The following is a 10,578-nucleotide window of genomic DNA, read 5'->3' on the forward strand; positions in this document are numbered from 1 at the left end:
TAATCAGGTCATTGAATCTACCACTAAAATGAAATTATTAATATGATGTAATTTTTAAAAAAATGATAAAATTGACTATTAGCAGTGCTTCATGCCCCAGGCCGATAGATGGCAATAATGATCGTGATCAACCGCCATTTTACTAAACGAAGAAGACAACGGCGAAGAAGAACCCGATACGTCATTCCATCGGGCGCTAGGTTTTAAAAGCACCAAATACCCGTGGATTATATAAACATTACATTATTGTTAAATTTTGGACTTGCCGGCCAAATTTGCTGTCTCCACAATGTCCGAGGAGATGGGCTATTCTCCCAGCTTCAAACGACCTTCGGAAATTATGCGAATGCGAAGGAAAAGAGCCCGCAGCGAAGCTTTCTCTTCGAGCCCGAGTAGTGACACCAGCGGTACCGAGCAAAGTGTCTCTTCCCCGTCGTCATCGTCGTGTGTCCGTCCCTTCTCGCCAGGGCCACTTTACCTCAATAACCACACAAGCTCCGGCGCTGGGGTGAAGCGCAGAAACCCGTTCGCAAACATTGCCAACAGACACAGTCCGAGGAAGAAATGTCTCGATTTTAACGACGACGAAGCGGGCGAGCAAACGACAGAAAGGCCGACAACAAGGGAAGAAGGTCTCATAAGAAAAAGCGATGACTTGGATTTCTCACAATTGATGAGCAAAGTCGAAGCTATGGGACGACAAGAAAACGACAAACAGGTTAGTTCTATTCTAGTTCAATTTTTAAATCATTGGTTGACCACCTTTGACAGTCGATTATACGCATAAATGAACATGAGACGACAGTAGCAGTATTTTTTGTTGTTGCTGAGGATAAAGAATACATGCATGTGCGTATTGTTATAGTAATCATCTTTTTCTATTGTTGAATGGGTTTCAATGCCTGGACATTGATATTAGTTTTGTTGCTCGTTTGCAAGTGGGTTGGAATTAAGTTCCTGGACTTTTGAGTTTGTGTGTTTGTTTAAATACAGAATAATAAATATAAATGAATAGTTTTTGAACGCATCAGGGGCAATTAAATCATTTCTCATAGCACACCTAATGATCTCTCATGACAAACTAATGTGACACGGACCAATGTTTGAGATTTGAAATGCGTCGTTGCACAGCTGTACATTTAAGGTCATCTTAATCTTTCTTGCCCATTCCAGAAGGGGTTGTCTCTCTCTGAAGATAGCTCTCTTTTTGGGGAAAGTGAGGATGACGTTAAAACACCACTCCTGAAGGTAAATGGGTAAAAAATTCTATGTTCTTTGCAACATTCCAAGATAATTATGACATGAAACCTTCGGAAAATGTCATCACTACAAATAGGGTTGCGCGTTATAATACATATCGTAACAAGGATGTTGAAATGTAACAGTGAAATATTCTCCTGTCTTTCCATCTAGAGCCCACGGGCCATTTCTCCTCTTTCCATAGCGGCCCCTCTGTGCACGGAGTATCCAGCCGACTGGAGCTTGAAGACCCGGCTACTTTTTACGTCCTCGCTGTCGCTGTCTTGGTCTGAGCAGCCCAAAGCTCAGGAGGAAGCCTCTGGGCTCAGCCAGCACTGCCGAGCACACTTTAGCACATGGCCGCACAATGTACAGGTACAGCGACATTGTCGTGGTGTCTTAAAAAAAGGTGTGGTATTTAATACCATCGTTCCCCCTTTAGGATCCAAAGTCATGCACGGAGCTTCGCTGTGCCTTCCAGCAGAGTCTGATTTATTGGCAACATCCCAGCCTGTCTTGGGTGCCACTGTTCCCCAGGATCAATGCTGAGCGCAGGTTTACTGGGAAGAGCGCCCCCTGGGCACATGATGCGGAGCTGCAGCGAGGTCTCATGAGTGACTGGTAAGGATGTGAGCCCTTTCAAAAATGATTCGCCAAACAAAAACTTTACGTGAGTGGTACTTTGACTGACAAGTGTCTCGACATATAAATATTTTCAAAGCGTTTCTGTATGTTTGTGCAGGTCAGCCAGTCTGTCATCACTCTACAGTCTACTAAAGGCCAAACTGTGTCCTTACTTCTATGTCTGCTCCTATCAGGTACTTCATCGTTTACAATGCATGGCATGTAAATAAATAATTAAGATAAAAAAAATGTATTTTTCTCATTTTATGCTTTAATTCCAAGGACATTATCTGCTTCTTCTCAATATTCATCTAAATAAATATTTTTTTCCCTGTTCACGGTCAGTTCACAGTATTGTTCCGTGCCGCTGGACTCGGAGGCTCCGTCAGCATTAACGCCCTGGTTGCTCCCACGACCAGAGGGCTCCGTGAGGCCATGAAAGCTGAAGGTGAGTCATTTCCAAAGCCAAATAGGTATTGTGTGTTTTTAATTCCCGTCATTATTGATGGTCAGGTATCGAGTTCACTCTGCCTCTAGTGGAGGAAAGGACGAGGAGCAGAGAGCAACAGAATGTTAGCAATGAGGAACGGCAACAGAAAGAGTGAGTCTTGTAAAGTTGCAAGTATCAGTGCAAACTTTAAATACTGTATCGTGCAAACTATCATTTAGTAATACTTAAATGTCATTTCAAACCCATGCCAAAAAAGAAGAATGACAGAGCGATCCGATCGATTGTATCTATCTATTCAAACACGTTTGTCCAAGCTGAATCTTTCTATCACAGTAGTTGTGAGCACAAAGAGGACACGTGCTCCTCGGATGGCCTGGATGATGATGATGACGACGACGAGGATGGAGGTGGCAGCCTCTCGTGGCTGAAGGAGATGGGAGTCCAGGACAAGATCAAGAAGCCAGACAGCATCGGCATTCAACTGTATCCTACAGGGGTGTAAAAATGAAAAAAATCACAATACCCAATAAACGGGCAAACAATTCATAAACAATTTGAAATAATTAAATGTGGAATATTGTATCCCATAAAGCGATGGAATAATCAATGGAATAAACGATTATCAAATGATTTGATAGTCTTTCAACTTCAGTGCGATGCCCCGTTTTCTTGTCTCGTCTCATCCTTAACATGTTTGCATGCAGTCGCAAGGAAGACCGAGCGCTCAGGGTGGACCGCAAGCCCGAGTCGGTGGTGTGCGTGGAGGGGGCGCACACGTTCACGCTCGTCAACTTCCTCATCAACTGCAAGAGCGTGGTGGCGGCGGCCGGGTCTCAGGCGGGCCTTCCGCCGACGTTACTGGCCCCGGTTGCTTTTCGAGGCGCTGCCATGCATTCGCTTAAGGTAACCAACGGCGGGTCACAAAAGTACCGTAAACTAAATGTCAATTCTGACAGGGCCTTGTCAAATGAATTCTGATTTATTTACTGAAGTAAACCAGATATTTGTTGTTAAAATAAGTTGTCTTTACGGAAGCAGAAGACCTGCAACTTCCACCTGTGAACATAAAAGATCTCAAATGACCTCGGCAGCTGACCCCCGAGTGTGTTGTGATCCCTTTCAGGCTCGCTGTGTGAATGTGAAGAGCCAAGTTGGGACTGCCTACCAGAACATTAGCAGTATGGAGATTACAGGTAGGGAGCGGACACAGGAGCATCCCCGAGACAAGACGGCATCTGGGAAATGATTATTTGTTGTCCTCAAGGGCCCATCCTGCCATCGTCTTTGCACGCCATCACGACCCTGCTCCGCCCCGCACAGAAAGGAAACTTCTCAGCGACTCTTTACACACATGCGCCCACAGCCATCCTGAACATTCATGGAACCAAGCAACAGGTAAACGCAATCCCAATTCCGTAAATATGCATTTTTGTGATGTTTTTGCATTTTTATTTGGGATAGTGCACGAGTGGGTCAGAGGACCTATCTGCGTTTGGCCTCCATCCGGCCTCCATCAAGCAGCTGCAGCAACCATCCAGCCTGGGAAAGATGGCGCTCACACAGATCTCCATGAACAACTACAGCTACGCCTGGAAGAAGTGATTCGGTCCTGGTTCTTGATTCATCCTAGTTAAAGGGGTGCGTGCCATTATATTCTATTTTTTCAGCTCAAATGAAAGTGTACTTCCAAAATAAGGCTTCCCGCTTGAAAATCTTTTTTGTTTGAGCTCACTGTAACAGTGCAGTTTGAACTCAATGCTGTGCCGAAATGATTGAAAAATTAGTGGAGGTGTTAAAATGATGGAATGCTCATGTTCTTAACTTACAGTTCAGTTCTATTGAACTTTTTAGCCAGCGATTATTAGAGGGAGCCTGCGTGCCACTCGTGTTGTATATGTACCACACTTGGAGAATAACTGCTGGTGCGAACGCGGAAATGTATCCCAGCGTCCATCTTAACCAGCCGGCTCAGTATAAAAAGTATAGAAAATGGCTTGTGTATTATACAAACGATCAAAGCTTACAAATAAGCGTTGCAATGTTGTGCACAAGTTACCAGTGTGGAGTCATCCAATCTGCAGTAGCATCTTTATTTCTTATGCCACTTTGAACGCTTACATTTGATTTCTCCAATGACTCGAGCAAATATTATATACACTACTATAAACTGCTTGCTATGATAAACAAATGTACACAATTTCCTTAGTGATTTTTTTTGTGTTGCTTTTTTTTTTTAAATTTCAGCTAAGCATTCCATATTTCCATAACTGCAGTTATAAAAATACCATATATTTCTTAATTTGCTTCTTACCTGCGCTGACAAGTGATACTTATCAACATTATTGCTGCTTTAGCACAGTAGACTCTGGAGCTCTTAAGTAAACATAGCAACATGGCTATTAGCAACTGTAAAAATGTTTGCTTTCAATTCAGTTCGGACCACACTTTCGTGGGTTTAAAAGAAAGAAAAAAAAAAATCTGAAATGGAGACCATAACAGTTAATAATAAAAAAAAAAAAGACAAGCCGTGGCACTTCTTGATGAGTGGCATTGTTTGGCCGTGTTGCCCACAAAATTAAAACATCGTTGCACTAAGCAGGCCATTGAAATGAAAGGATTGTAAATTGACACAGAGAAAACACCAGTATGACTGACTTGCTACAGAGCCCCAGACAAGTGGGTAGAATATAAATAATACAAAAATAGCATGTCCACCTCAAGAGGTTTGCATGTTCTCCCCATGCCTGCGAGGCTTTTCTCTGGTAACTCCGGTTTCCTTCCACATGCATGATAGGCCGATCGACCTCCAAAATATCTGTTGTTTGTCCAAGTGTGCCCTGTGATTGGCTGGCAACCAGTTCAGGACATACCCCGCCTACTGGGATAGGCATGAAGATAAGCGATTTGGAATTTGAATGAATGGGGGGAAAAAAAGCTGGTGTGCTCCATTTGCTTATCCACCCACACAAGTTATTCTTGGGAATACCCAATCGACAAATAAGTATTCTGTGTCCACAAATTAGTATTTCGAAGTCAAATTTCATGCGTATGTTAAATCTCTTTGATTTCCTTTTTTGTCTCAATTATGTCTGGGGCTCTGTACTCAGACTGATGGAACTAAATCCAAATGAAATAAGATAAAACCAAAACAATAACAACAAAAAAAAAAAAAAAAACATTTTCTGCTTATTCTCTTCTCTTTCAGTAGAAGCATCTGCAAAATGTGTGGGGTGGCATTTTGTATACAGCGATTAATCAATCCCCTGCAAAGTGACAACCCCAGCATAAAGCATTTTACCTGAGTTTTCCCACATTGACCTTTTGGGCATGTTGGTGCGAACGGGACATTGACACCATGACACGCATGCTCTGTCAAAGGCTTCCAGTGGGATACGCTGCAAGCTCGAGTTAAAAGGGAGGGGCTGGATTGAATGAAGTCTTGCCTCGGGGCGAAAAGAGCCTCGTCTCTTGGCCCAGCCAATTGCCGCATAGCGGCAAAGCCGGCACGAGTCCCGTCAGAATATATGTTGATTGAGATCAGCAGAAGGGGGTGCTTGTAGGATGGAGATGGTTCCGTGGGTGGGGAGCAGAGAGCCACTCGCTTTACGAAGAAGACGACGACCTGCTTGTGGAGAAACTGAAAAAGCAGAAAGAAAATTGCAGATCAATTACTGCTTGTACAACGAGAGGTGTTGTTGGTGCTACCTCTGAAGCCTGTGGATCATGTGCGCCACCAGGGAATCCGAAATACCCGGGTAGGCTTCCTCAGCCCGCAAGATGGCCTCCTTCAAACCGTCCAAGACAACGGGATTCCGGTTCACTTGCTCATGTCTGGCCTTCAGCTGGGAATGTTAACACGTCTTGAGTTACCGACCCAATGGGTTCTTGGTATTTTTTGTGGTGGATTCGGGCGGCCGAATTGTTACCTCTGCGAATGCAGGAGTGATGACTGTGGACAGGCTCTGTGAATAAGGCCTCTTTGGAATGTCTTTTGTCTGCACGCAATAAAAGATGGTGAGAGGAGAGCAGGAGGCAACTTGGATGGAATTAAGAGCTGTATATTGGCTAACTAGTGTACAGGAATGACGAAATGGGTAAAGTCAAAGATAGTAGAGAGCCTTCTGTGGGTGAGTTAAAGATGTTGAGGACAGAAAGACATGGAAGAAGATTGACGGGAAAGGATCGATGAAAAGTACAAATAAGAAAAATACTTGTCGTGGCACCTGCTCAGTTGCGCCTGACTGTCCCTCGCCATTTTGTAGCTTCTTTGGGTCCTTCTCCCGGATGGTAAAGTTCCAGTTGTCACTTCCAAAGTCATTTCCGCCTGACGCCTGCCCATCCTGCTCCCTAACGCATATATATCAAACAAGTTGACATTATACCATATACAGAAATGCTGAGTTGGCAAAAAAAAAAAAGCTTCATAAGACACAAACTCCCATCCTTTGATTGTACACTTACGAGTCAGAGTCATCGGAACTGGACTCGTTGGTGGTTCTGGTTTGCGCGGCCTTCCATCGTTTGTACTTGTCCACCAGCTCGGTCAAATAGGACGTCTTTTTAGCGTGGCGCACAATCAGTTTATGCTTCAGCAGCTCCTTGGCAGTCGGCCTCTGTCGAAAGGAAGCACGCAAAAAACGCTTTAAATGCACGGCTGAAGGGAAACAAGATGGCCGGATGAAAATACCTACAAAACTGGGCTCCTTGTTGAGGCAAGCTTCAATAAATTCTTTGAGCGGCTTGCTGTAGTTTCCCTCCAGTGTCGGAGGGTTGTTCTTTGGAATTAGAAATAAAACCTTCATGGGATGGAGCTCCGAGTGCGGCGGTTTGCCTTTTGCCAGCTCGATGGCTGTGATGCCCAGAGACCAAATATCTGCCTGAAATGCACGTAGAGATGTTGCCAGACTTTCTCTTTGACCTAGCTCAAATTATATGGAATTGCAAAACCTTTTTTTTAAATATAAAGAAACGTAGGTTGAACACAGTCCTGGAAAATATTTTTGGGGGATTCTGAGGGTCCCTCTGTGGCACCTTGTGTACGTTTGTGCGTCGCTCACCTTCGAGTCGTATGCAGACTGTTTGATGACCTCGGGAGCCATCCAAAAAGGCGTGCCCACAAAAGTGTTGCGCTTGATCTGGGTGTCGGTGAGCTGGCCGGCCACTCCGAAATCTGCTAGCTTCACCTCGCCGTGCTCAGAAAGCAGCACGTTGGCGGCTGAGATGAGCAGGGTTGAAATGCAGACAATATAATATTAGAATTTGCACAAAAAATCATGTTGAAAAATGTTTTATTTTGATTAGAAAAATCAAAAAATAGAAACAAACTAAAAATAAATTGTAAAGCTCTGAGTTCAACTTTGATTCAGAGGTGAAGTAGAAGACCCATTTCACAAAATTGGCAAAAAAAAAAGTCCCTGGCGTAATTTTTTTTAATTCATTTCTATTTATTTGCCTGCCAGTAATTCCGGTCTCATGCTGTAAACAGCTGGACCAAACCGTACCTTTGATATCACGATGGATCTTCTTCTCAGAATGCAGATACTCCAGCCCCTTAAGGATCTCTCTCAGAATGGTGGCAATTTGGGTCTCATCCAGAAAACCTGGCTCCATCTTCCAAAGGCAAAAACATTTCAAAAGAAAAAGCTGAAACTTTATTTCAAACAGCAAATTTTAGTGCAAAAAATATTATGGCCCTAAATTCCTTCAGAATCAGGACTCAATTATAGGTGGATATTATTAATCTGACAAGAGGGATTTACTCACCAAGTCCAAAGCTGAGCCTCCTCCTAAATACTCCATGATGATCCATAACTTGGCATCCTAGTCACAGGATTAAATCACAAATCAGCAAAATGTGGGTGATGAAGATGTTCTGTCAATTCCCAATAGCAGGAAATTATAATTGGCTAAAGCATTACCTTCAGGTAGGAGCCGTAGTACTTGGTGACAAAGGGGCTGTCACATTGGCTCAGCACAGTGATCTCCTGCTGAATGTCTTCGATCTCATCCTCGGCTTCCTCCAGGTCAATGATCTTGATGGCCACCACTTTCTGAGTACGATTGTCGATGCCCTTGAAGACCTCGCCGAACGAACCCTTGCCAATACGCTCCAGCTTGGTGAAGAACTCCTCTGGGTCCACTCTGACGTTCTGACCGAGACGGATGGATGGAAGGAAGGAAGAGTGAGAGGTTTAGGGAGGCAAAACAAGAGAAAAAGAAAGAGATTTTATTCATCACACCCGTGACGTTCTATAATGACTTTAGAATTATTATTACTGTGTATAAGCAAGCTTTCCAATGTTAGGATGCCTTTGAAAATGGAATCAGATTTAAAAAGTTACAACTCAAGATTCAACAGAAAAAAAAAATTGATGTCTATTGTCTTGACCCTAAAGTTGGGATCTGGTGCAAGATTCTGGAATTTGTCACAGGTATTTGAGACTGATCACTCTGTTGATCATCTGACATATGAAACACAAAGTATTGGAGATGAGAAAGGCTGCTCTTACTTGCATCCCTGGCAGGTTCCCAGGGGGATGGGCCATGGTGGCACTGGCTCAGAGCTTCTCGGCTCAACTAATGTCCACTACTCGTTAAGTGACGTGAATGGACAGTTGGCCCCACGGGACTACAAGGTCCGGGTACTGCGGCTATTGTGGACTTCAAATAGTGTCAGAGTCTCCCTTCCAAAATAAAATGCATCACTAAAGGTTGGGCAAGATAACGGACGTTTGCTAACAGTCGACAAGCTCCGAGTTATTCAACTCCTCCGTTTAATAACGACGCCCGGAAGACGTTTTGATACGACAGCAATTTCTCATGTTGTTCGGAAACCAAATGGAAGTTGATGCAAAGCCCTTAGCCCGCTGTCACTTTATAAAAGTGAAGCTTTTCGGTAACAGTTTTAGCACGGTGGACAGATAGCATTGTTAGCTCGCTACCTAGCTAGCCAATCATAGCAGACAACCGAACGTTGTCTGCAAGTAGCGGCCTCAAACAACAACGAGCCCGGCATGGCAATAATGGACCTTAAAATAGCGGAGTTTTGAAGCAATTCTCTTCGTACTAAGTGTTCGTCATGTGCTCGAAGCAGCCCGTGTTTTGGTTTCCTTCCTCACTTTTGCCCCGAACTCCCGGCCATCTTGTCAGTTATGACGTCTGAGTGTAGGGCGGTTCGGATCCGGACTACACCATGGTGGTGGAAGAAACCGACCGATTATTTGGGCAAGTGTATTTTTAAATGTGTACACTACCTGTTGGCGCTCATACAAAACTATTTAAGTTCAAACATCGTTCGCGGATTTCCTGCTTTGTGTAAACAAAACCATGTTTGGATGCTATACTATAGTTAATTTATTCGCCCACAAAAAAAGTAGCTACACTACAATTTTAAAATGCGTCATTTATTCAATCTCGTAAATGCCCAACCATCAACATTTGCCAAACAATTTTCCACAGCTCTGTGACTCACAGCAGCACTTTCATTCCAATCCGTCAAGTCCCCAAAAAACTTCCGAAATTAAGTTCTTGCATCAAGCAAAGGTTTAGGGTAAGTGTTTTGGATTTTATGGAAGATTTGTGATTTCAAAGTAAGGTTTCAAACATCTTCCATGGTTCTGGTTTGCTTCCTTTCATGCAATCCTTGACCCTTTCTCTCTCCTGACTTTCCTTCAATTTTCCTTGCTTCCTTTCATTCTTGTCTCCTTTCTCCCTTTCATTCTCATCTCAGTTCCTAATCTCTCTCTTTATGATTTTCCTTCCTTCAATCCTTCCTTCCTTGCATATCATCCTGAATTCCATATCATCTTTCTTTTCTACCATTCCATAACATAGCCTGCCATTCTGACTTCCTTCCTCCAACTGAATTCAAAATATATATATCTGTATAATTCCCTGCTTTTGCAGCAGGAATAAACCAGAGTACTCCAGCTAATGTTTGACCAATCGAATACTACAGTACAGTATACGAAATTACAATATAACCAGGATAAATGGTTTGAATGATGATTGTAGCTTTCTCTACTAGCATAGTTTGATGTGTGACGTGTCAGTCTATTAAAAGATGCAACATGAAAAAAAAAAGATTTTGAGAACCAAATAACTGTAAAGGGAATTTGGCACGTGTGACAAATGAATTCTAGTACCAAACAAATATAAATAGAATATTACTAATCTGTGACTACTACAGAGGCCCTTTCAACTCGAGGTAAGCAATGAAAAAGTCCCAGTTTTGGCCAGATAGGGGCGCTAGAGTACAAGATTGA

The 10,578-nt window shown here is 43.2% G+C and overlaps 2 protein-coding genes across 3 annotated transcripts; one reads left to right on the forward strand and one right to left on the reverse strand.

Annotated features, from left to right (window-relative positions):
* Positions 1 to 160: 160 nt before the first annotated feature.
* LOC125988150 (protein downstream neighbor of son homolog) lies at positions 161 to 4,511 on the forward strand. Of its 2 annotated transcripts, none has more exons than XM_049752997.1 (12): positions 161 to 718; positions 1,174 to 1,248; positions 1,414 to 1,614; positions 1,682 to 1,860; positions 1,982 to 2,057; positions 2,209 to 2,311; positions 2,377 to 2,464; positions 2,648 to 2,797; positions 3,019 to 3,217; positions 3,438 to 3,507; positions 3,579 to 3,709; positions 3,776 to 4,511. In XM_049752997.1, exons 1-12 carry the CDS (start codon positions 290 to 292, stop codon positions 3,914 to 3,916), a joined length of 1,842 nt encoding a protein of 613 aa, XP_049608954.1. In that variant the 5' UTR covers positions 161 to 289; the 3' UTR covers positions 3,917 to 4,511. The 2 variants fall into 2 exon arrangements, with proteins under 2 accessions (XP_049608954.1, XP_049608955.1); XM_049752998.1 differs by having other exon boundaries at positions 2,651 to 2,797.
* On the reverse strand, positions 4,389 to 9,482 carry stk24b (serine/threonine kinase 24b (STE20 homolog, yeast)). Its single transcript, XM_049752999.2, has 11 exons — positions 8,824 to 9,482; positions 8,233 to 8,463; positions 8,078 to 8,134; positions 7,816 to 7,924; positions 7,372 to 7,529; positions 7,006 to 7,191; positions 6,776 to 6,927; positions 6,538 to 6,661; positions 6,241 to 6,309; positions 6,020 to 6,156; positions 4,389 to 5,951 (listed from the first exon to the last, which is right to left on the reverse strand). Exons 1-11 carry the CDS (start codon positions 8,857 to 8,859, stop codon positions 5,918 to 5,920), a joined length of 1,293 nt encoding a protein of 430 aa, XP_049608956.1. The 5' UTR covers positions 8,860 to 9,482; the 3' UTR covers positions 4,389 to 5,917.
* Positions 9,483 to 10,578: the final 1,096 nt, after the last annotated feature.

This window comes from Syngnathus scovelli, chromosome 2 (assembly GCF_024217435.2).
Source record: "Syngnathus scovelli strain Florida chromosome 2, RoL_Ssco_1.2, whole genome shotgun sequence".
Lineage (NCBI taxonomy): Eukaryota > Metazoa > Chordata > Actinopteri > Syngnathiformes > Syngnathidae > Syngnathus > Syngnathus scovelli.